The following is a 26853-nucleotide window of genomic DNA, read 5'->3' as shown; positions in this document are numbered from 1 at the left end:
ATACTCGGAACCGAAATGGATAAAACACATTTGGAAACAAGCCCGTGTTTTCCTGCACGCCACTTTGCCAAAAATTGATTCAGTAACGACGTTCTGATCATGCTGTTACACTTGTGTCGTCATAGTGACGTCATCTGTTGACGCTGGCTGTAACAATTCACTTTTGAGAACTCGGATTCAATGGTATTATTTTCAACATTTCTAAGTAAATTCAAAAACGGAATCATGTCCATGTAAAATAAGTCACTGCATAAAATTGACACACAAAGCTGAGGGTGCGACTTCAGTTTGCTGCTCGCCGTCGCTCGATGACGTCGCGCAGAGTTCGAGCGTCCGTGATGACGTAACAAGAAACAACAGGAATCTGCAGTCTGTGATGAACGCGCATTGTAATTCAAATAATGTTTGCATTCGGTGATGTGAGGTACTCAGATACATCCATGTTCAAGAAAGTGGTGCCAGTTACCGATCCACTTCGATCGAACGTACTATCCTCCGAGTGTCGCACCCTGATCGTGGTAGATCGCAGGAGGCAACTTGCTTGGCAACGCAAGTGTCCGATATGACTTTAGTTACGCCTACACACTGAACGAGAGGGACCAAGGCAAGAGGGATAGGGAGTAGCCAACTAGAACCGCCTTGCTGATCAGAAACCAGTCAAAGGATAGGTACCGACATTAATACCTTCATGGAAAGAATCCTGACCGCCTAAATCAGAAATGCATGTCACAGTGTCTTTGTGCAATTTTTTCATAATTTTTACGATAGCCTGTAAGTTTGGCGAAGGAACCGCGAAAAGTCGTGATCTCAGTCATCCTGATAAAATCACGTACAAAAATCAACTCTTTCCAAGCAGTGGATGGATTTCAGGTCGACGTCGATGGTACGAAAACCAACGCGCGTATTTCTTCTGCCCCCAGAACTCCTTCATCGAACGAGTGACTTACAATTTTGGGACATCGTGGGCGCTCAGAAAGGACTGGGAATACCGTGGTGTCGGAGACCGACCAAAGATCGAGAATGACACTCAATATAGTATGAACGTTGTGGAACCGAACAGTACGTCGCGGTTGGCTTTCAAACGGTACAATCGCAACATTACCGAGGAGCACGCGTCCAAACACTCGATACCGCAGTGCATCGGGCTTCTACACTGCATCGGACACCAAGCATGCTTGTTCAAAGTCAGCGTGGAGTTCTGCGGCATCGATGAGTACCCGCACTCCAATCGTGAAGTGCTCGACGTGGTCTTCCAGTGCACGCGAGATTCACATTTCCATGGGAGTACCAGAGCCAGCCAGACACTGGCCAAGTCAGTGGCCGCCACAAAAAACAAAGTGCTGCATATGACATGGGAGGAACATCCGTCGAAACCCGACACAGTTCTTCTCCATAAAAGATATTTGGAAGAAGAAGAGATTTTTGGAATTGATTGTCCAAAAGTTGAGGACGCATCGAAATATGGGTTAGTATATATGGATTGTGAGACTTTTTCTCCTCGTCTGTGTAGGACGCAGAACACCGAATATATGAAGATATTACTCACAGACAAGGAGAACATTTTTCTCCTTGTGTGTGATATACTATCTGTTAGGTTTTTTCGCACACGAAATATGTCCCCCGACTTCGCTAACCTAACCTGTCCTTCTTTCTGTCTGTTTACTTATTTTTACCTCCATGAGCTAGTCTATCACCATGGAGCCAGCTATCACCCAGGCATAGCATGGAGCTACCATAGGCATACAGTCTTTTATAAAATTTCCTTCCGCTGTTCTGGGAAGCTTTCAATTCTCCTGTAAGTTGGCGGATTTCAATGTACATGTACATGTTCAAATGTAGCTAAATGCTTATGTGATATGTTCACTGATAAATAGAGCAAGCATTTGTAACTTGTCACTTTGCCTTGTGCAATAATTAGTAGTCTAGAGACGGTGGGAATGTTATGTAATTTTGTCTTTGTACATGTACACAAATTCAGTCTAAAAATTATTTTATTACTAAAGCACAGAGGGCTGATTAGTATACATGTATGAAATGAGGTGACTATTTACTACATTTAATGTAAAAAACATAGCTTTCTCACCCACCAGACATTTGAAATATTCCAGTTTCTAATAGCAGGTGGATCTATGTACTCGGAAATTGGGATTACACATGTAGGGGCACCGTAAAAATTATTGCAGCTTGCCGTTGTGGCAAGGACACTACAATTTACTTGAAATGACTGAAAGTTGACTTAAAGTTGACAACGAGTATCAGTGACCTCCGAAACACTTCTATAAAGCAGTCCTTTCAATTGTTCACATTCACACTCTGTCTTAGGAATGTAGTAGGTGTCAGATGGAGCAATATTCCTAAAGTATGTAACAATACTGTAACAAGCCTAACATAGGAACCACAATGGATTGTAGGGCGTGTATGTGAGCCCAGCCATGCATGAAGGTTGTTTTCAGATCACTCTGATGGTTCAATGTTATGAAAACCATAATGAAAAATATTTCTTCCTGTTTCTATTGAAACTTCCACTCCTGTGGGCATCTATTGACTCTACACAGTTGTTACGTAACCCTGTCTTCTATTTATAACAGAGATACACTGAAGTTCATGTGTACAGTCACTGCCCTGTGGCACAGCCCAAGGTTTCTATAGTTCCATAGCCCACAACTCTAACTGGCCTTTTTTCGGTCGCCCCAAATGGCCGGGTATTAAGTTTTAGGCTACGGAACTGAGGCAAAGCCAGAAAAAGTAGGAGTGAGGCTTGTTTTTTATTCTTGTTTGTACGTTGTAGCAGACAAGCTCACATCATGCTCACATCCAGACAATTATCTGAACAGAACATGTGTTCTGACATTTGTTCTCCTCAAATTCATGCGCATAATTTATAATCTTTGTATGTCATTCATGTTTGTGCATAGTATGATACATGTATTTGTAATGTCAACTTTGTTCAAAAAATACACTAGTGTATAACTATCTAACAACATGCAGACTTTTTGGACCAACGGTAATTAGACAAGTGTAACCTTGCATGTGTACACGCTATTAAACTATACAGTAAACAGGTTTGTACAACTGTACATGGTTTTGACAATGCACGGTGCCTTTGAGGGAGTTCATGATACTGCTATTGATCCATGATTGAAGGATATATTCATTTTGTTTACTGTTGTCATGGTAAATGTCAACAAGAAAGTTGTCAAAATATCCCTTGCTGTTGGACAAATTTAGCTGTACTTGAAAAACAATACAATGGGCACATGGTTAAGCTTCCTATGGATAAAGCTGTTATGCAACTTACATGTATTCTGTCAGTGTGGAAATGCATGGTTTTGCTCTACTTATCTTGACAGGTGACTATCAATGAATTAAATCCCAGATTCAATCTTCCCACCTGTTAGCATCACTAAAGACATGTGTGATAGATATATTGCAAGTATGCATGTATATTTCAGGAATACTCCCAAGGATATCAACAGGTGTATCACAAGGCATCGACAATTTCACAAGATTTATATGCACAAGTGGTAGCGAGTTCACATACATCTATGTACATGCATGTAGTAAACTGGTCAAAACTGAGTGGTATACCTGTTGTACCAGCATATATATTGACATTTTGTCAAGAAACGTTAAAAAAGGGAGCCTGCATGTCCATCATGTGTCCAAGTGTCCTTTATCAGGAATGGGGGGGGGGGGGGGGGATATATATTATATATATATATATATATATATATATATATATATATATATATATATATATATATATATATATATATATATATATATATATATATATATATATATATATATATATATATATATATATATATATATATATGGTCATTTTCATGCAGTGGAATATTATAATACGGTAATGGTATATTATTACTCTGTAATCTGGGCTCTTTGTATTGGCAACTACAATCTATCACTGCATGGTGCTTTATATTATGCAATTAATTAATCTGCGATTGAATCTGTCCACCTGTTTGGTTTCACTACATGACACCATAATTGCAATTAACTTTAACATCTGGCTAATTTGCATGTCATGCTCTAGAACAGCAGAATATCTGTCAAGGTAGCGTGCTTCATGTTGAAATTTTGACCAGAAATAGCAAATTCTCATTTAAGAAGAACTGCAAGCCTTATCCAATGGTGATTGGCTGTAAATTAAGATATATTGCAATTAAGCATATTAAATAAACATGTGTAGTAAAGTACTGCTGACAAATATGTAGCCAATCATGACAAAGGTAGCAATGTACGACTGACAAATTTAGCCAATCACGACAAGGTTACAGTCTGTAACGCCATGTTTTATTATAATTACAGCCAGAATTTCTTTTACAAATGTACCATTTCTACAATTTCAATGAAGGGGAGGCACCATGGGGCAATGGTTAGGCTACTGATCTCACTATTAGAGGACGGTGAGTTAGAGACCCATTACTTCCAGAGTAAATGACTCATTGTTTGAGGATAGTGAGTTTGAGCCTGTAACGTGGTCTTGTGCCCTTGAGCAAGGCACTTAACTCCTCATTGCTCCATTGGGTAGTGGGTAATGGGTACCTCATCCTGTAATTGGGCAATGCCTGTTGGATTATGGATTAAAAATAAAAATATCAAGCCAAAGATGCCCAATAGATAGTCTTCACCCAGCTGGAGGGGTCTCACACCATTCAACCACTTTATAAGTTTGATCTGTGGATAACCCAATGAATTAGGGCAGGTTTTTTATCAGCTTTAAATATCTCTGAACAAATTGAACGACAGGACACCACTTTCAAAGGAGTACACGAGGAAAAATCACATAAACATTCAATGTCAACAAGCACCAATGTGAGAACCAGGTATTGAGGACTGCCAAAGGCAGTCTTCAATCCATGGTTTTCACATTAGTGGGCCACATTGACTATTTATGTTAGTTTAGTCCATATTTGTTCTCCTTTGAAATTCGTGTACGGTTAGTCAATTTGCTCAGAAATAAAGCTTGTCAAAAAAAATGCCCCTTTAAAGTGGCACTCCCACTTGTTAACATTTTTAAAGCACATTTTTTTAATGCCAACGGTCGATATTTGACGTGGCGAACTGCGCGCGGATCACGAGATATCGATAAAAATATGTCCTCAAAAAAGTAAAAGTTTGAATTCCGGTGGCCCACCTAAATTCAGCTTCCGAACATCGAACGTTCGGCACTGGGGCCATTGTCAACTAAGCTATGGAGTACGAGTCTACGCTAACACTGCTGTATGCCACAGTACCACTCGCGTCGGTGATCTGTCATGCCCCCTGCTGGGGGAAAGCTGAGTCTTACTTACTCTGAGAAAAAACTGAAAACAAAGTTTGATTCCACCAGAATTTGCATAGGTGACTAGCACAGTTACGTGCGTTTGATACATAGCGGCCGCCGAGTGGTATGCATAGACGCATACCATGCACGCGGCGTACTGTGTGGCAGACAACAAAATGTAGTCATCGGAGGCGGCTAATATTTGACAGATAAAAACTGATGTTTATGTGGTATTGGTTAAAAGTAAAAACTGATGTTTATGTGGTATTGGTTAAAAGTATAGTACAACTGATTTATAATAATGAAAACGACAAAACTAACAAGTTTTACAAAAATTACCTGAGGTAATGGCATAATGCTGTATATAAAGTCTTTGCAGGCGTCCTTCGAACTTATTGTAGACTCCCTAGAATATCGTCAATCAGCACAACAACAAACCTTCGGGGGATTTCGGGTCAAAATCAGAAACGATCGTGAAACTTCGGGATGTGAAAAATACGCTCGGGAAATGACATGTTTTTATCAATATCTCGCGATCCGCGCGCAGTCGCCACGTCAAATATTGACCGTTGGCATTAAAAAAACGTGGTTTAAAAATGTTACCAAGTGGGAGTGCCTCTTTAAGTTTTCAGTAAAATATTTTTGATCTCTGTATGGCTTCACTGTCGGAATATTCTGTAGATATCCTGACAAGCAGATCAGGTTTAGGGAATCCCCTGTCTTCCTGCACCCAGGTCTGTTCAACCTTCTGTTCAAACATTGAGGACATACAACAGTCTGGTGATGAAAGCATTTTAATATGTGTCTCTATACTTATTTCCTTGACATTTGTAGTTATTTCTTGAAAGATTATCATCAATTGTATTTCTGCAGTTACCAACCTGCACTATTAATGATGCGGAACTTATCAAGTAGGTGACCCCCTGAACTTTTTGGACATTTAGAATTTTTATGTAAGCATTTTGAAGCAGTATTTAATTGTACCACTTGAAATACCTCACGTTGCTGTCTGTTGCCGAGGGTAACATGATACAGACTTGTCTGTTGTCTGCAGATTTGTGAATGAATGAGAGCTCTCCAAATAAGACCATTTCTGTTTACCAGATAATGGAAATACCAAAATTTGAATACACACTGTCAGTGTATGTGCCTTTGGGAAAAAGTGCTATTATCATAGCACTTTGTACATTTTACAGCCAGATGGCAAGAAGGAATAGACCTATCACCAACAGTTTACACAGATTTTCTAGCATAAGTGTTTTAGAAGGGCACTTGTGATAAATACAAGGGTTTCTTGAAGATTAAGTGTGTAACGTTGATTGTGGGGGGAAAGACATTTTCAGATTTCCATATGCTTCTCTCCATGTTTCATCTTTCAGCAATTTTTTGTCAAATGTTTCTATGAGTAGATATTCTAGACTCCAGATATATAATTTTGGTTCACCCTGATCCAAATTAACAGTTGTAGGGAAGCTGTACAAAGCCAGTTTTATCCATAAAACAGAGCAATTGTACTCAGCAAAATTACATCTTGAAATTTTTTTTTTGCACTGTCATGCCACAGACAAGAAAGATATCACAAAGAACCCTATGCTGAAGTGCGTTCATTGTGTATGCTCTGAGCTAATATGTCCAGCACTGTTTATATTCAGAGTTAATAGGTCCAGGCCGTGACTGGTGGTGAGACTGGTGTTCTATTGAAATCAGGTTTACAGTGGTAACATCTGATAAAATATTTGTATACCATTGTGATGCAACCCTGTAGAGTGTCTATTACTTTATAGATCACAACCAAAAATATTACATACATTTTATGTGGCAAAAAAAGTAGAAAATTGGATGATGAAAAGTTTCAAAACATCCAGGGTGTGGTTTTTAGATGCAGCTTTTTTTATATAGGGAAGAGATTTGTTGTAAAGAAATGTTTGAATTGAATTGACAATTTGGTTTAATAGGGGCAAGTCTGTCACCTAGACCAGTACTTGAATAGCTGGTAATGTTGATTACTAGTAATCCCAGTTCAAACTGGACTGCGATATACATATGTAAAACCAAGACATGACATGTATGTACGATACCGGTAATTTACAATTTCTGTGAAATGATTCAATTGCTCCTGTTCAAATCTACCATAGAAATGTTGGTGACATTGTTGCATGCAATTGGATCTGTGAACCATAAAACATGGCGAAAGTACATGTACAGTTAGGTATGAAAAGTTACAACAAAGAGTTTTATTGATAATGCTAGCAACTTGGTCTTTATCCATGGTAACTTAAAATGCTACTCCTAGCAAGAAAGAATAGATAGTAGACCTTAGTAGGAAGATGGTCAGGATCCTGGCATGCAAAATTTGCAGCAAATGCATACCATTTCCCCCAAACATATATACACATTTCTTTATCAGCTATACCATCATGTTTGAATATTTTCTTCTCAAAATCAGTATGGCTCTAAAAAATAACTCTACTTTTTGCTCTTGAAATCCCCCCTCCCCCATTTTCATAATCCCTCTGAGATCAAATGGTTGATCCCTTATTGTAGAACTGTCTTCATAGATCACAGGCTTTGCTCACTGTGTAGACATAGTGAATCATCACTTCCGATAGCAAACAAATTACCCAAACTAATTTACAAATGAATGTCATATCTGAATAACACAAGAAGTAGTATTCAATGGGTCCCCTTACATGCCTGGATTTAAATCGCCCAGACTAAGGTCCCATTGATGTCTGAATGTGCGTCTTACATGCCTAGATTAACAAACCCAAAACTATGGTCATGTTACATTGTCTATGACCAAGCTGAAGAACAAACACTTTTACTGATTTGAATTGTGAATGTTAACCAGAAACTATGGATGCTGTTGTTTTTGAAAAGGTATTGATTTTGGATTTACCAATGGAAAAAAGAATCTGGTCTTTTCACACATTGTTTAACACTTTTCAGTGATTTTACTAATGTGTGACGTAAATCACTCACCAAATAATGAAGACAGTGTTTTTATCTCCATGGCAAGATGCTGAAAGTAATAACAAAGATCCAGTTTTCAATGACTATACAAGGTATATTTCTGTTATAATAGCTTTTACCAATATTACAAATTCTCAGAATTCTCATACAGTATTTTGTAACATGTTTAAATCTGCATGTTTACTAGCTTGTCAGTCAGCGACGTTGAGCTTATATGATAGGTGGATATGTGATGTCGTCCGGTATCCGGGGTCTAACATTTCATTCCAAGCTTCTTCGAAGAAACAGCCAATCCTGTTCCTTTAATGCAGATCCCCAGGGATGACCTTAATCAGATTTGTTCAAATTGTGATGAAATATGCAAATTTGTATTTTTAAGGCTAATCTGGTCAGACAGCTTTAATATTTGGTATACAGGTCCCTAAGGTTGACCTTATAGATTTGTTCAAATTACAAGTATTTTAAGGCAATTTTTGTCATTTTTGGTCAAAAAATCTTTAAAAGTCCTCTTCAAAACTTCTGGTCAGACAGCTTTGATATTTGAGATATAGGTTCCTAGGGTGGACATATTTTAGATTTATTTAAATTCTGTAGAAATTTGCAAATTTGTATTTTCAAGGCAGTTTTTGTCATTTTTGGTCAAAATTTTTTTTTTCACCTAAAATGCTCTTCCGAAAACTTTGATATTTAGTATACAGGTTCATAGGGATGATCAAATGTGATGATGAAACCTACAATTTTTATTTTTAGGGCATTTTCTGCCATTTTTGGTCAACAAATTTGTTTTTTAAAAACTACTCATCTGATAGCTTTGATATTTGGTATACAGATTCCTACAGATTATCTTTATTTAATATATTGAAATTATGATGAAATCTGCAGATTTGTATTTTGGGGGCAATTTTTGCCATTTTTTGGTAAAAAAGGTGTTTTTCAAAAACTACTACCGGTAGTCTGATAGCTTTGATATTTAGTAGACATGTTTTCTTTAGGGATGATCTTAATGTGACATTGTGTATTTTTGCCATTTTTAGTCAGGCATCCTGAAATGAGTTATCAAAGATTTCCACCTTCATCAACACATTTGTCACAAAATAATTATTCTTTACATAACACAGCGGGGCTCTATCAACTAATAGGTCGCTTGTTTTTAATTGAAGGGAAGCACCATCATAATGTATGGGCATCAGTATAGTCATTACCTTTTAAGAAATCTAAATCAAGTGGTAAAATTTTGGTTCAAGAGGGGAAGAAATTATAATATGTTACATTCAGTTACATTCTCTGTTCGGATTCTCAGTATCAGTTACATCGGCTGCAAAATGATGTTCTCTTTCATTAGCAATGACATTTTTTGTGTCATTTTTCCTCAACAGGTATGCTGGTGTGTGTACGCACAGGGCGCCATCTCAGGAGGCTATTGTACAAGAAATCTGGCACAAAGTGGCAAGGTAAATACATTGACAAGTTCAGCAACTTGTATTTCAATTGTATGCTTCTTGCAGTGAGACAGATACTGATAGTCTGAAATTTCTCCATTATTTTCATATCATAATCTGCCCAGTAGCTTGAGTACTAAAATGGTAGAGAGATCTCAGACAATAGACAATGTCAGAGCTGAAAATTGAATATGTACAAAAAAACAACCCCTTTTGCATTCTAAATTTACATGTACTGTATTGCATTGCGTCTGTCTCTACTTTTTACTCCCCGCAGACGTAGTCCGGCGGGGACTTATAGATTGGGTCCCGTCCGTCTGTCCGTGCATCCGTCTGTCTGTCAGCGGCTATTTCTCTGTTACTCCTGAGCCGATTTTTTTAAAACTGTGTGCAAGGATAACGTACTGTAGCATACATATGCACGTCACTTTATTTCGCAATACGATCCAATATATGGCCGCCGGGCGGCCATTTTGTTGCGATTTTGTCATGTTTTTGAACCATAACTCAAATATCCCTGAACCGATTTTGTTCAATATTGGTACACAGATAAAGTACTGTGGCATATTTTTTCATGTTTTTGAACCATAACTCAACTATCCCTAAACTGATTTTGTTCAATGTTGGTACACAGATAATGTACCAGTGTTCATTCTAGGACGTAAAAACAAGGGGCCACTGTGGGCCCCTACTCCTGTCCGAAGGGGGCCATTTTAGAAAATCGGGGGCCGTCATGATCACACATGTAAAACCCTTGAATTTTCTCCTGAAAATACTATAGTCTATCAAGTCAAGAAAAGGAGAATACTAGAGATCGGGCCACCTGTAACCAACGAAGCCTACAAAGTTGTGCCCCGTATACGCAACAGGCCCAACAATGGCAGCAGCAAACTAACCGTTTGGTTTGATTCAATTGTTTACGTAACTTATGCGATGAATTATTGATATGTCGGACTTGAACAACTGTACAAATTGCTAAGGACTGTGATTTTGACTGGAAACGATCATGATCAAAGCTTAGCGCACCGGTAGGATTTCTCCGAGAGTGGCTCCGAGAGTGGCCCCGGATTTGCACTGGTCGACAATTATCACACTGATACAACACGAGAGTGTAACCCGTACGACCTACATAAAGTGATCGATACATCAACTTTTAAACATAACTTGTTTGTATTAGCAAATTTACGATCATTGGCTCTGACCAAAGGGTTTTACACAGCGGTGTTGCTCTATGCATAGACCTGGCTACTCTAGAAAATGAGATATGTCCTACCTAAACTGCATGTGTGTTGCTCTTCAAAACGATCATCTGGCCGGCCAAGCATGAATGCTTTCCTTGCAGTTTTCAACGTTTCGCTGGTATGGACGATAGACGTTGCAAACGCTTCAATTTAAGGGACTGCCTGATCATCCTGGGTTCATCAACTATTATATAGTACTGGCGTTAAAAATATGAGCGGCGACTAGCTTTTCACGATAACGCGGCGGCCGGAGCCGTTGTTTACATTCATCGATCGTACCACATGCGCACGGCTCCAATACACCATTGCCCCTACATCAGTCCTTTCTACCCAGCTTCCTATGCACCACCATATATGGCGTAGTGGGCAAAGGTTGAAGGGTAACTGAATCGTTTTACATGGCACACTATGACTGAGGTTATGACCTTCAGGGAGCTACGTAAATGTATGAACTAAGTGAACTCTGAGTGATCGACCGACCCATTCATAAAATGTTGCGCCCTTAGTGGCGCATCAAAGGTAGAAATGAGGGCCATTCGAGATTTTTTTGCGCAAATTGCGCAATTGCGCGTCCTAGAATTAACTCTGAATGTACTATGGCATATATATGCACGTCAATTTATTTCGTGATACAATCCAATATGGCCACCAGGCGGCTATTTTTTTGCGATTTTTTCATGTTTTTGAACCATAACTCAACTATCCCTGAACAGATTTCGTTCAAACTTGGCACACAGACATTGTATTGTAGTGTGCATGTGCATGTCAATTAATGGTGTGAGCAGGGACTGTGTCATCAGCGATGACTTGTTCTTCAGTGGTTTGAGTTTGTCATAATTTTGCAGTATTTCAATGTTAATTGCCATGGCAGGGCGAATCACTCGGAATGCCGGAAGGAGTTGCTCCAAGCATACTGTGCCTACAAATACAACAGCTCTGGAGGATGTGTCCCTCCTGCCTTGGTACGCCCTCTGGTGAGTGTGTGACAATCAGTTATCAATAATCCACTGAGAAATCATCGGCTAATTGTCTTTACACAGCAGTTTGTGCATCTTTCTTATCAGATATATGTTTTATAATGATGATGTTGTGATGACATCACTGCTTCATTGTCAATGTGCTAAATATGTATTTGTCTGAACATTTTATGAAACATTTAAAATCAATCTTACAGATTGTGAAAATTTGTACGTTTTTACCATGATTTTGTCATTGAAACTATAAAAACCACATCGTCAGAAAGTTGCAACAGAGACAAACTCTGTCTGATTTCTCTTTGTAAGCAACAAATATGGTATGTGTGTTGCTATATTTACTATTGAAAACCAGCTCCAGTCACAATCAGCCTTAAAATACTAATTTTCTGCTGTCATATATATTTCAGAGTCCAGGGTCTGTGCAAGGGGGTAGATCATGGGGATTTAGCTTCAAAAGCCTGCCTTATCCTGGAAAGAGACCAGACATGCAAATCCATAATCAAAGTAAGTAAATGCTTGTAAATAAATCCTCAACTGGTCATATCAAATCTTCTTGAAATACAAATCACAGCGTTGATGACTTTTTATATCACCATGTTGCATGGAAATTTAGTCTCTTTCCAATCTCATATTAAAACTTTTTGACCACGTTTTGAACTTCATTTGTATTGGATTAACATTAAGAGCAATCAGATGCTAAAAGGAAACTTTGACAAGAAAATGGTCAACGTTGAAGCCAGATTTCAGTGCAGTTTCTTGCCACAATGGATGACTGCAAGTGTTGGGTGTGTGCATGATATTCACTCTAATTACTTTTATCATTCAGTCCAAGCTTAAATTTTATATATTTATACTTTTCATAAAGTAATCTCTCGTTGTAGTCATAAAATAGCTTGTTGATCTATTCTTTGAGGAAAGTCATTTGCAAATGCCGGATGTTCCGTGTTCACAATAACTTCAGCCTCTATTTGTGTAGTGTCTAATGTAACTGTCTGAGATTGAATTTTAAACTTGACATGAATTCAATTGTGAAAAATACCCTTGCCCATTGTACTCAATGCATTATGTTTCCAAGGCAAATACTCTGTATTTGACATGCATGAGTAGATACTCAAGGGAGAAGAATGAGAAATATTTACAAAATGTTTATACAAAAATAGCAATTAGAGATTGTGAAACTTTTAACGTTGTATCAAATTTATCATTTCAAACAATTACCGATCAGAAAATTCATATTCCACCTTTTTCTTTTGCAGTAACCTCACATCCATCTTCTAAACTCATCCCGGCTAGAATAGCATTTTCTATTTTGGTGCACAAGAGCCCAGATACAGTGGTAAGTTCTGATTGAAGTTTATCAAGGACTGGGTGAAATTCCTACAATCATATTTCACCAACCGATGAACACGGGTGACATATGAATCTTTACTGTACATTGATAGAATTCCAAAATTTAAGGTTATCAAACTTCGTCAAACGGCTCAATGTTGACAATCCATGCAAAAAACGGGGTAATTATGCCTTTTAGACATAACTATTTACATTGTTTATAATGCTGAGTGTTATACATATTGATCAGGAGAACATAATTGCTCAGCAAAGAGACTTGCTGTATGTTTCTCGAGTGAGTATTTTAAAATATTTTTATGAAATATGCTATAATGACATACCCAGAATTGTGTCATTCTCTGCTCAGTTGTTGAACATAGTTGCTGAACAAGCAGTGTGTACCAGTAAGTACATATAAAACTAACCTTTTTCAAGAGAATTCAAGTATAATTTACCAAGGACCTGTTTCTAGGCCGATGGTTTTAATCACTCAGCAAACACTTTTAGGTCTAGAGGGCTGGAAGGACCATTCTGTCTATCCGTGGTCCATGTACAATGATTGAAAAAGTTCAATAAAACTTGATTTGTCTCACTTTTCCTCAGATTCATTTGCTGGAAACTCTGTACAGGAATGCTCATTATTTTGTCATCCATGTTGACAAAAGGCAGGGCTCGGTCAGAACAGTAAGTAAAATAGATTTGTGCAGTCTATACTTTATTTTGTACCACTTTGAGAGAAAATGATTATTGGGATAATTTATATTGAATAATTTTCAACAGACTACAAGAAATGCTAGCAAACCTTCATTCTCAAGAATTGGCATTTAAGGGGGGTGCAACCAACTCAACGTATTTTTCTCAAAAATCATGTTTTTGCAAATATTCATTCAATTTTAATGAATTTGTTAACCCAAGATTAAAACATTGGTTGGGTTCACCTTTTAACACCTTTTATATACAGCCATGTATGACTAAAGTTATGCACACAGAATTTGTACTTTTTTGGTACAGACTGTAAAATGTTTCACTGAATGTTTAATCTAGCCTGGCTGCAAGCAGATCAAGAAGTCAAACAACACAAAGTACTTTTCATATCAAACAAAATTCATAAAAAAAGACTAAAAAAAGAGCGACTTCCCCTTAATATTGCAAACAAATCCACCTTTATTTTTGTACTGAACAAATTTTAATATTTGAAAAACTGGATCACACTGTGTTTAATCTGCCTGGAGAGCATGTTTCCATTTTGTTATTATTGAAGCTTCCTTAGCTGAGTAGGTTATTGATGTTGGTCTTTACTTAAGGTAGAACGCGCCTCGGGGACACAAATTTGGACTCTCAAACTTTTACAATTCTTTTCTGATATACCACTTGTGGGGGTTCATTTTAAAGCTCTTGGTGTAAGAAAACTTTTCGCCGGCCTAGTTTTTCTAAATTCGAAAATTTTATTTTTTCTCCATAGAGTTAACACAGCGATGGTGGCCATTTTGAATTTTAAATATCGGTAAATCTTGGGTTATTTGTTTCCCTAGTACCAAAATTTGCATGGTGACCCCCGATTTTTTTTCTTGATTTTGAAAGAGAATGGTTTAAAGATTCTTCAGAGAAAGTTTTAGCAAAAGTTTAAGTCTTTTACTTTCGAGGCGCGAACTACCTTAGTAAAAAAAAAGTGAATTTTTACACTACCCATTGTGTTTAACGTTAATGGTGATTTTCCAAATAATGTGGAGTACATGTGATTTTCTTCCTTTCAGGAACTAATATGGAAGATTATTAAAACATTTGGATTGTCAGAGAATATCAGAGTTCTTCCAGCAGCGAGGTCATTTGCGACATCCTGGGGTTCCTATGAAATAATCCGTGCAGAGCTAGAGGTTTGTGTAATTTGTAAAAGATAATGTGACAACTTTGACTGCTGATGTGCAGCTTGCTGGGAAGGTTATATCTGATTGGTTGATTGTCACTGTTCACAGCAACTTAGGGAGTCTATTGTGCATAATTCAATGATAATTGGATAAGAGCTTCCGAGATGATGCACATTTAACCTAACTTTAATGGTTGACCTGAAATCCTGGAGAAAAATTTATACTTCTGTTTCCTCGAATTTATATGCACCATCCAGACAAAAATTGCAGCAATTAACATACATCTGAATCTGTAGAAAGCAGTAAGTTCAATACAGCAGTCTTGCAAATACAAGGCTATTCCCTTCAAGAAGGGATAAAATGAACAGTGCAGATCAGGATTTCACTGTCAATATAGCTGTCGGCAGCTTGGTCTGCATATGTCCCTTCACAAATGTCATACAACATAACATTGACAATGTATTATGTATAGCATCATACTGTCAGCCATTTTTTTCCTAATAATCATGGATGACTCCTTTTTGAATTCATTGAGTATCCAGATTTAGTTTGCAAACTTTGAAGAACTGGTCTGTACCAATTTCGCTGTTGTACCGGTATTATCAGTTATTGTTTTCAACGTCCGTATATTTCTCCGTAGTGTCTGGAGGAGTTAATACGGATGGGTCCATGGGATTTTGCAATAGATTTGAGTGGTGCTGACTTGCCGTTGAGAAATGTGGATGATATTTCAGCAACACTGGCATCTGTAAGAGGTAATTATTCACAAACGTCTTGTGTTTCTCACATTGCTTCAAATGTATGTACAAAATTAATACAGCTAAGGTCTCTTTGCAACATCAAACAATTTGTCTCCTCTGATCAACATACGGGCTTGTCACAATTGTTACTGATTCACGAAAACTTTCCACGAGAAGTAATCAACTGAAACAAGCTAAATATCTCTGCAACTGATGTATTATTATAATCCACTGGAAGTGGAAGGGCAAAGTTTTAATTGTATACGTAGGGAATGGCAAATCCATTGTTTAATAACATCAGCTTTCATCGAATGCAATATAATATTATTTGACTAAAGGCCAAAAATTAGAGGCTTCCTAGTCCCTGAGATTTGACGTCTTTACCGGTGTAGAGTTATTTGATTATTTGACAACATTTACAATATTGACAATGTCTTTCACAGCGCCATAAACGAAGGGTCGAAATCTAGAACCAAGTAAAAGCTGCTAAAATGTAAATAAATTAGCAATTGTATGCCAGCACATTGGTAGATCATTGCCCCCCTCCTATTGAATAAGTCAGAGCATCTTCATTACCAAGAGCATACATAACGTGGGAAACTATTTTGTATTGGGAAATTTGTGAAAAATCCATGAAGATAAATCTTGAAACAAAATTAACACTTTGAAAAATATTGAATGATATTTTTAAAGTCATGACACATATATATAATCGTGTCCTTTTTTAAGCTGTAACCCTGAAGATGTCAGTGTGTGGTTACCGAAATGTCAGTACTCTTTTGATAAAGTTTTAAAAGTTAGAGCTCATGGTCAAAGCAGCCTCATCCCACTATTTACTGATCTCTTTTTAAAGGACGTACTTTTTTTCGGGCCAACATTAATGGTCGTTGGAAATCTTGGCAAATCCCACAACCAAAGTTCCGAAGTGTTTGGTACAGCTGTGACTGTCATGTATTCAACATTTCCTACAGAGCAATGCCTGATCAAGTAGACATGTACAGCGCCTCTCAGTGGACTATTTTAAGCCGGTGAGTGTATTTGACTGTTTTAATTTGTATTATCAGTGATCATATTATAGTTACAAGCAGTGCTTCCACTAAGGCTTATCGTGTGCTAGTTTTCACAAAGCCTCCGACTGCTCTCACAGTGGAATTTCATTTTTATGCAGAGCTTTGGTGTCAGTCAATGTCAGTCAGTATTAGTTTTTGTCACAATAAATGTCAAAACTCAGAGAGAAAGGCATGATCTCAGTGCTGATTATACTTCTGCGTTTTGAGCTTAAGCCCTTGACAGCGTAGTTGTTACAAACACTTGGTATGCATAGGCATTCAGGGTATGTTGTGACTATGTGACCAGATTTATTAAAGTCAAATAGCATATATAGAGAAGACACAACACGGCTGCTTTTGTGTTCGCGGCACACTTCGGACACCAAAGCCAAAGTTGCTCACCCACTCCAAACCTTAGAGGGAACACTGGTTTAAGTGCATGATTTTGTTTAAACTTTATTTTTGCATTCTCGCGAGCCAGAGCAATAATTTCCGCTCCGCTGACCTACGCAAAAATCAAGCTCTGGCAGATTACGCCGAGAAACTGCGGAAGTATGAATGGGGGTTAATTAATTATTCATGAGAACATATCATCAGAATTAGCCAATCACGAATCCGTTTTACAAAGTCATGTCGGGTCGTAAGCTCCTCATCGTCTGTGTGTACACAATTGAGCTTTCAGGGCCTGAGATCCTCTGGTTCCGTTGCATCTCTTCCGGCATATGTTGCATTAAATCCGACAGCTTTCAAAGTTTTGACAGTTTTTCTGTCATGATCGAGAGCAACGGCGACACCATGTGAATACTACGGCTTCGGTATGTACACAGATAGCCCTGCGTACGATGCTGTGTGTTCCGCTACAGCTAATCGCCCCGCTCACCACAGCCCTGCAAAGACCCGTACGTAGGGTCGGTGACTTCAAATCCATTTTGGGACTTGACGTAAAAAGCCAAATTACTGCTGAAATTCAGCGTTCTTGGGCCCAAGTCGTATCCCTGCCTACCTCAGCTACTCGATCGCTTCCAAAAATGCCAGTCTTTTATTCACTTCTCGTAAATAACCGTCGATGTCGGCAACTCTATCGCTAGCCCTGCGTGCGATGCTGTGTGTTAGCTGTAGCAGCTAACACACAGCATCGCACGCAGGGCTATATTCACTGTAGTATACCCTGTCCGAAAATTGTCACCAGGTCACACTGAGCGAGTGTACGCATAAGCTTATACGTGTTCGCACCCAGCTAAACTGCAAACCCATGGAACAAACACCTCTCTTGGTTTGATTCCGTTGTTAGCGTAACTTTTGTGATGAATTAATGAAACATAATCGGACTTGAACAACTACGCAATTTTCCGAGATCTGTGATTTCGGCAGTGTTGAGACGATCGGGAGCCTAGCCATTCTCGCAAGCCAGAGCATTTTTTCCTGTCTCCTTTGATGGTCATAAAGGCAATCGAAGCCAAAATAGGAAGAAATGGCACGTTCTTCGCCGTCAGTCAGCTGCACGTTGTCACCAGCAGGGGCAGCCACCTTGCCTGATAACAGCCGAATAGTGGCTCTGTAACGGGCAATCTGATTGGCTCGTAGGTTTTTCCTCGACTATCATAGAGCCTTGCAGCAATGCGTGAACGCTAAACGTGGCCAGTGATACCACGGCCTTTTCGGCGTTGGGTGATAAGACTCGCCGAAGAGGGCGTGTGTGTACGACAATGTATTTTTGTGGCCATTGGCTTCAAACCTCCCTTGTCTGAACATTGAAAATATGTGATGAGAGTTGTAATCCTACCTTATTTCAGCATCACGTAAACAGAAGTTGAAGAAAGTGGCAAGATGTTTTTAGAATCTCCCAGAAATGTGCTGTTATATAGCTAAGTGAAAGGCTGTTTTCACAAACACAAATCTCCCCTTATGGTAAAGCTGGGTTAGAAAAATCGTATCATGTATTGCCAATATAATTTGAGGTTTTTGTTAATGTAGAAAAAGTGTAATATGAAAGCACGAAGTGCAGCGACATAGTCACTTATATCTGAAAATGGTTTTTTTTTTGTTTCTTCATAGCGAAGCCTCAGAGTTTGTGGTGTCTCCTGATAGGGAAGGACTTCATGAAATACAGTTTTTCACCCAGAGCAGTCTCATTCCTGATGAATCTTATCTCAAATCAACAATCATGATGTCACATCTCAGGTTCGTTGTCTCTAAGGCTCTTCCAATCAGTACACCTCCCTTGCAGAAATGCACTGGAGAAACCGTTGTGCCACAAGAATGCAATTATGACCGTTGGGGGCGCTAAACATCCAGCGCAACAGTTATAATCATTACATGAAGCCTGGGTTGGAAATGTAAAGGGCATTGCATTACGAGAAGAATATGTTTGAATATTATTTTTGTTCAACTTTCAGGGATACTGTAGTGGGAGGAAACCTGCATACATTTCAAAATTTTGCACAAAATGATGAAAAAGGTTTCTGCAGGCACTCTGAAGATATTGACTTTTGTGGACAGGTGAGTGAAGTAATGTAATTTTATGGACAGTTATCAATTAGTATTTTGCAAGTAACTGCAGGTTACAAAGGTAGATTCCCTTGACTATAGATGTGAACACCGCTTTATTCAGTGTTTTTCTCTGTAAAGCAGAAAATTGATTGTACTTTTTTTCCAGATGAAGTTGACATAGCTTTTGAACGCTCAATTTTATAACTGCTTTGCTGTCCTTCATGGATTCAAATAATTTCATGCATACTGAGACTCTACATATCTGGCAGTTTATGTAATAAGCATATACACCAATCTGCAATCTTCTGTTATCATATTCTGTTATGTTCATGAAATTTTTTTCCCCATCTATAAAAAGGGACAGTTTATAACATTTAACAATTTCTTTCATTATTTTGGCTCTATCAAACAAATTTAGTTTCTTAATCTTCTTCCTGAAGTATGACAACATAACATTGCCTAGCTAATGCAATTCATTGGGTATAATATACAGTTTTGTTGTCTGAAATGAATTCTAGTCTGGACTAAAATCCAGTCATTAACAATACCGCCAGACATATCTGTACTGACGAATTAAACAGCAGGCATGATTCTGAAATAAAGCACGAAACCTTATTTTGCAGTCTGAACAAAAATACTGGAAAATCAGTCCAAAGTCACAGCCAGTGGAGCTTTAACCCTTTGAGCGCCACCCCAGTCAATTTTTTTCAGAGTTTTGCCAAAATTATGATAAAAAAATTATAGCAAATTAAATATGGTGTCCATTTGGCCCACAATTATCAAAAAAATTACACAAAAAATTCATTAAAATTTGTAAAATGTTGCACTAAACTTGATGGGAAGAACAAGATTTGTTTCTATTATCTTTTTTTCTGTCGTGAAAGGGTCCATTGGATTTCAAAGATGGTAGTCTGTATCACCTGAAGAGCCAATCGTACACTTTTATGTTTGGTCGAAAATTTGATGATAATGTGACCAGCCAGCTGCGAGGAGAACTTGCTAAGTGGAGAGAAGGTGGATTCTATGATCAAGTAATGGAAGACTACATGAAGCAAGACTTCCTAAAGTATGTGCCTGTTTTACTGGCTATAGAGGGCGCCCCTTGTGGTAAACATCTATGCGCAGTTTCCCTTTTTGTAATGGAGTGACATTATAATTATTCCTCACCTGCTGTTTTATACCTGAAAACATGAATTTTGACTTCAGTTCCGTATTTCATTGTGATTAAAGAAGCATTGACATGTAATTTGAGTGCAAATTTTACATGCACATCTCACCAGATTCATCGTCGTCAACTTTCTACAAATTGTAGGAATATACAGTGAAAAGGTCATTCCAGTGCAGCATAATACGACTTTTTAAGAGTTTCAACATATGATGTATTGTATTACAATAGCAATAAACCACACCCAGCAATGGAATACAACTTGATTTTACCAGTTCACTCCATATATGCACTCACTATTGCTCGTACACATATGTCGTGAACATGGTCAAAATCTTGTGGTATACTGTCGCTGGGTGTGGTTTATTACTTGACTGTACCATCAGCAGCTTGATCCAGTGTAGATATTTGCAAATCTTGAAAACTTTTACTCGGTTCAACACCCTGTTTTTAATATGGTGGTTCACATGAATGTTTTATATTGTCAGTCTTCTGGTCCAATCGGCACTCAACAAGAAATATGGTTATCAATGGTACAAAGTGATGCATAAGCCTGTCATAAAGGAATGGCGACTTCTGCCCGTGATTCAGCCGACTGATCCGTGCTGCCAGGCAGTGTTCAACAGTAGAAATGAGCTGGTTCAGAAAAGAAGAATTTGGATTGATTTTGAAGTGGTGAGTGTACACATGAGGAAAAAAAGCATGGGATATTTGGTTTTGTGTTCTTCTTGCTCCAAATCTGTGTTTGTTTTTTCCATTAATACTCTCTTTTAATTCTTTGTAGGCTGAACAAATTGATGCGTGTGATGTTGATATTATGCCATCAGTAAGACTATCTCACATCTTCTGCTTTCCTGAAAACCAGATCTCTGCCTTGCAATGATGTTCTCTTGAGTAAGGCCCATACTGCCTATGCAAAGAGTATCAGGCTGGCATGCCAGGTCTGTGAGCATGGAGAGACTCTGAGATTATCTGTTTATCATGATATCCACCGTTATTTACCAAAAAAAAAAATGTCTAGCCAAGCCATTGAGAGAAATACCATCACATCATAATTTGGTGTAGAAATCATACAAGTAATTACATGAGATTATATATTATCATGCTACCATGTGCCATTTTGATATAAAGTTCGTTCCACAATGCTGAAAAACTGTTTTAGCACTGATAGCAGTGGTAAAACGACGGGCCCCTTAACCAGCATTTTCGAAAATTGCCCAGTCAGTGCATTTGAACGTAAATTTCTAAAGTTAATCCAAAACTGTCCGTTGTATTTCAAAGACTGAAGTCTGAATTTTATACACAGATAAAGCATGGGTCTGTAACTCACCTCTCGGTGCAAACAAGTTGGGATTGATGATGAAAGACATCTCTGAAGCAGAACATTTTGGTTTGATGTACACAAATCATTGCATTAGGGCAACGGCGCACCGTGCACTTTGCTTGATATTGCGGAAGTCAAGATGCAACATCTGGTGAGATGTGCATGTAAGATTGTATTTGTTCATACACAAATAAATTGACACTTCCTCACAGTAAAAGTATGTCACTCGATTTGGATACAATTCACTCCACGAGCTGATAGGCGAGCGCTATTTGTTACGCATTGTACAAAAATCTCATTTATACCCTCCTGTGGCGGGGTTATTGCTTAAGGTATGGATCAAGCAGCAAAGTTACAACTTCCATATTTGAGCATTCAGTACAGACAACGTAAAATTTTTTGAACCAGATGCATTCATGAAACTTTTTCAAGACTTTTTTTCAGGTGACAGGATGTACAGTATTCATACAGAACCTCAGTAGTTTACTTTTGTTGTCATGAATGTCAACACATCAATGTTGTCTTTTTCTCACATTTTATCACCTGATGTGTAAGGTACATACTTGCTACATCACAGCAAAGACCAGTTTCAATTGTGGAGTTGTTTCAGTAATTTGTAATGATCTGTATGTGGTAAAGTGATGATGTGGTTCCAAAAGAGAAGATTTCGAGGTGCAGATGTCCCTGTCTTTTAGGGAATGTCTCTAATTTTTGTCTTTCTTTTTTTTTTGTCTTTTGGCAGACGCAAATAAATGGACCCACAACAAGAATGAGAGCTTCATTCGTAAGTATCATCACCAGCTTTATTGTCATAATTTTTGGTGTTATATAATTAATATTGTTGTAATGAGTTGCTTTGTATTAGAAACTCACAATCAGCCACAAACATCTTTGGTCTTTGAACAGCACTATCTATAAACCCTGTCCTTTTGTGTCACATTCTATTGACTTATCATTCGTGTCTTCCTGTACACACCTTACAGATGCCAAAGAAACAGTATGACTGCTTCTGTCAAGGTCACCTGAAGGCACTTCAGGTCTTGGGTGTCAACAAGTTTGGAGGGTAAGTCATAGCGCCCCCTGTGTTGAATATTTTCTTGACGTTTGTTTTTATGTTGAAAACCTCAACCCCTGGTATTTCGAGTTCTGTTCAGAAATAGAGATGCAATAATTCAAATGTTTAGTTAAAATTTATACATGCAGTAGCTTTTATTTTTTTGCTCACGTGTTGACACACGTTGGCATATGTCGCAGCGATGTCTGTGTGTCTGTGTGTCTGTCTGTCTGTCTGTCTGTCTGTCTGTCTGTCTGTGTACTAAATATCTCAAAAACGGCTCGTCAGATCAGAATCAAATCTGGTACATAGATTCAGTTTGCAAATGGCAAGAACTGATTAGTTTTTGGTGGGTGTGGCTTGCTTACTTTTGCTCATTTGCATAACTAATGATTTTAGAAAAAACTGATATATATTGACAACGACTGCACACAATTTGATGAGATTCGCTACAAATGTTGATCACACCAAGATATATCAGCTTTGAAAGATATTAAGGGGTGACATGAAAGATAACTACTAATTGCATGTTTAATGAAATTTCCTAGTTAGGTGTATATATCTGAATTTACTCGATCAAAATTGACGAAACTTGGTATGCATATTGAAGATACTATGATTTAACCTTACTGAAAGTCATTAAGCATTTTTACTTCATCCAAATCCTAATTTGCATATTTAATGAATTTTTGAAATTAGGGATTTAAATTTGTACATGACCGAAATTGATGAAACTTGCTATGTACATTAAAAATACTATGATAAAACATTAATAAATGTCATTCAGCATTTTTACATCAGCCAATTCCTAATTTGCATATTTTATGAATTTTCCTAATTAGGGGTATTTATCTGAATTGACCTGACCAAAGTTGATGAAACTTGCTATGTACATCAAAGATACTATGATAGAACATTATTGAAAGTCATTGAGCATTTGAACTTTAGCCAATTCCTTATTTGCATATTTAATGAACTTTCATAATCAGGGATATTTATCTGTATTGACTAAACCAAAGTTTACAAAACTTGCTATGTACATTAAAGATGCTATGATACGACATTATTGAAAGTCATTAAGCATTTTACTTCATCCAGCTCCTAATTTGCATATCTAATGAATTTTTGAAATTAGGGATATATATTTGAATTTACATGACGAAAATTGATGAAAATTGCTATGTATATTAAGATACTATTATGTAGGCTAACATTATAAAGCATTTTTGCTTCAGCCAATTCCTAATGTGTATATTTAATGAACTTTCCTAATTAGGGATACATACTTGGATTTATTTGATCAAAGTTGGCATAACATGCTATGTACATTGATGATTATACCAGGTTATACCAATATTGAAAGTCATTTCGCACATTAAGTTTTCATGTCAGCTAATTAATAGTTTGCATATCTAATGAGCTTTCAAAGTTTGGAATATATAGTTTGAAGGACTTGACCAAAGGCAATTACACTTACTATATAAAGTGGTGATACAATGACAGCAGTCAAAGAAATTAATTATTTCTATTTCAGCTAATTGCGTATTTGAATACTTAATGACCTATAGAGTTTAATCTGTGGTGAATATTGTTCATTATGTTGATCATAATACTTTCAATGAAGTTGCAAACATGTGGCAAAGGTTCAAATTTACACATAACTGCAATATACATGTACAATGAAACACGTTAGCATTTACAGTTCATATCTGGTTATACTTAAAAAATGTAATGTAGGTGTTTGTTGAAGGCTGTAGTGTTCATATGATGTTGTGTTCCTATTATGACAATATTAATTATGTCTTTAAATGCACATGCATATGAGTTGCACTACATAAAGAGAAATGTATTATTTACCCACAAAGATCTCATTAATTGGCCTTGATTATATTTTATTTTGTCAGATACATTGGTGAAGAATCTCTTAGTAGTAGCCATCTGTACCTGTTTCCAGTTTCAATTTTGTAATGTCTGTATGTGTATTTGTAGGCGTGGAATTGAAAACCCTCCACACCCGTACGACCTGGCTATTGGCAAATATCTTCACATCAGAGCACAATTCAAGCAGCAAGGAAAACCCTGTAAATATTGCAATGAAGTTGCAAATATGAAAAAAATGAGTGAGTACACAGTCAACATGTTGTTTTTTTTTATACAATCATCACTGACTCTTTTACAAAATTATCTCAACTGCCAGTGGTAGGTGAACTATCAATATTACACTTCTATTACCATGAGCTATGATCAACAATACCACATCACAACCTACCTTTTCTGATATTAAAAACAAATTTACTCGCCTTTGGTGTTTTCTGTGAACCGTTTATGTTTGACAAGGTGTATCTTTGTCATGTAAGGAAAGGGATTATCTATGTTCTGATATTATCATATCTACCACCACTATTTACCTAGCTACCACTGTTAAGACTACCTTGTCTACCATCACCGTCACTCCTACACTACTAGAGGGATGGCGGCCATTTTGAATTTCAAATATCAGTAATTGTCAGGTTATTTGTTTCTCTAGCACCAAAACTTTGCATGGTTACCCCTTATTTTCATTCTTGATTTGATAAGAGAATGATTGAAAGTTTCACCTAGGAAAGTTTGAGTCAAAGTTTAAGTGTTCACTTACGTGGCATGTACTAACTTTAAGTAAATCAAATACTTCAGTGTCATCTTAACCACTACAACAGCAACCCCTTCTTAATATCCTCTGCCAATACCGATGACGCTGCTACAACTTCAGAGAAGGAAAAACTGAAACTATGCAATGTTATCGCTTTAATAAATACAGGCAATCATTTGATCTGATCAACTGAATCATTGAACTGACTGGCCCATTACAATTTTACACGGTTACAGGTGTGTTACTAAATGTTTCTGCACGAATGCAACATCAGGCGCTGCAGCTTGAAATGCAGACAAATGTCATCATTGTTGCATGCGTAGCTGTTTTTGCAGCTTGTACTCTGAGTCGTGAACACGTCTTTGAGTATTCATTGTTACACTAGCAGTCGCCCACCAAGATGTGTTTTCATCATTCTTCCATACGTCTTCCATACGTAATTTTTTGAAGTGTAATAAAAAATGCAGACAAATGTTTATTTTTGCATATTAATGAGAGAACAATGACATCAATTGTGAATAGCCCTATTGCCATGGTTATCTAGAAAAGGCTACATACAATGTGGTGGACATAGAGTTAAGCAAACAGAGGCATACACATGTTTTCTTTTCAGGGTATGTTTCATATTTTTGCTTATAAATCTAATCAACATGAAACTAATTTTATTTTTGACAGATAAGCAGTATGAGAATGTTGAGAAGGATAATTTCAGATTTGTCTTTATTGGCAAGAACAAGACCCTCAAGTTCCAAGCTCATATCTTCGGTCCAAGCGGAAAACTACAATGTCACAGAATCCTCACATTTGATTGGTCAGCAAGAAAACACTATGGTGTGAGTATTGTAAGCCAAAATGTTACTCAAATTTCAAGTGAAATAAGAGCTATTGGCACGGCTTGAACCCCTGACAGAAGGCACCTATCACCTAGCATAATAAGACCGTTGATAAAACATGGATCGTCCCTTAAAAAGCCCCATTAGCTGGATCTATATTTTGGAATAAAAAGCAACTTATATGGAAATGTTTACAACAGCACACAAAACCTTTGACTGAGTCTATCGCAAAGGATTGAAATGGTGACATTTTCAAAGACAATATGGCATAATTATGGGAATCAAAAAAATCTCCCCAAAGACCGGGTGATATCATTTTGGGAGGCAAAACACAAAAAGATATTAGCTAATGGGGCTTCAAAGAAAATGGATGTTTTTCTTGTAGATGCATATTTCATACTTTTCATATCTTTAAAATGGCAATTAATATCTAATTATGCCGTAATCCATTC

The 26853-nt window shown here is 37.5% G+C and overlaps 1 protein-coding gene across 1 annotated transcript in view; it reads left to right on the top strand.

Moving 5' to 3' along the window:
• Positions 1–385: 385 nt before the first annotated feature.
• The window catches only part of LOC139120449 (uncharacterized), a 32164-nt gene continuing 5696 nt past the window's right edge, over positions 386–26853 (top strand). Inside the window, exons 1-17 of the mRNA XM_070684858.1 lie at positions 386–1465; positions 9643–9717; positions 11818–11920; positions 12331–12427; positions 13180–13259; positions 13856–13936; positions 15007–15126; positions 15758–15872; positions 16711–16885; positions 18962–19087; positions 19303–19405; positions 20281–20462; positions 21050–21236; positions 22628–22669; positions 22869–22948; positions 24929–25059; positions 26244–26401. Coding sequence (XP_070540959.1) covers positions 720–1465; positions 9643–9717; positions 11818–11920; positions 12331–12427; positions 13180–13259; positions 13856–13936; positions 15007–15126; positions 15758–15872; positions 16711–16885; positions 18962–19087; positions 19303–19405; positions 20281–20462; positions 21050–21236; positions 22628–22669; positions 22869–22948; positions 24929–25059; positions 26244–26401 — 2601 coding nt within the window. The 5' untranslated portion in view covers positions 386–719. The remainder of the gene's footprint in view (positions 1466–9642; positions 9718–11817; positions 11921–12330; positions 12428–13179; positions 13260–13855; positions 13937–15006; positions 15127–15757; positions 15873–16710; positions 16886–18961; positions 19088–19302; positions 19406–20280; positions 20463–21049; positions 21237–22627; positions 22670–22868; positions 22949–24928; positions 25060–26243; positions 26402–26853) is intronic.

Source organism: Ptychodera flava, chromosome 20 (assembly GCF_041260155.1).
Source record: "Ptychodera flava strain L36383 chromosome 20, AS_Pfla_20210202, whole genome shotgun sequence".
In the NCBI taxonomy this organism is placed as follows: Eukaryota; Metazoa; Hemichordata; class Enteropneusta; family Ptychoderidae; genus Ptychodera; species Ptychodera flava.
The sequence above is the reverse complement of the archived record's forward strand: the minus strand, read 5'-3'. Positions and strand labels throughout refer to the sequence as shown.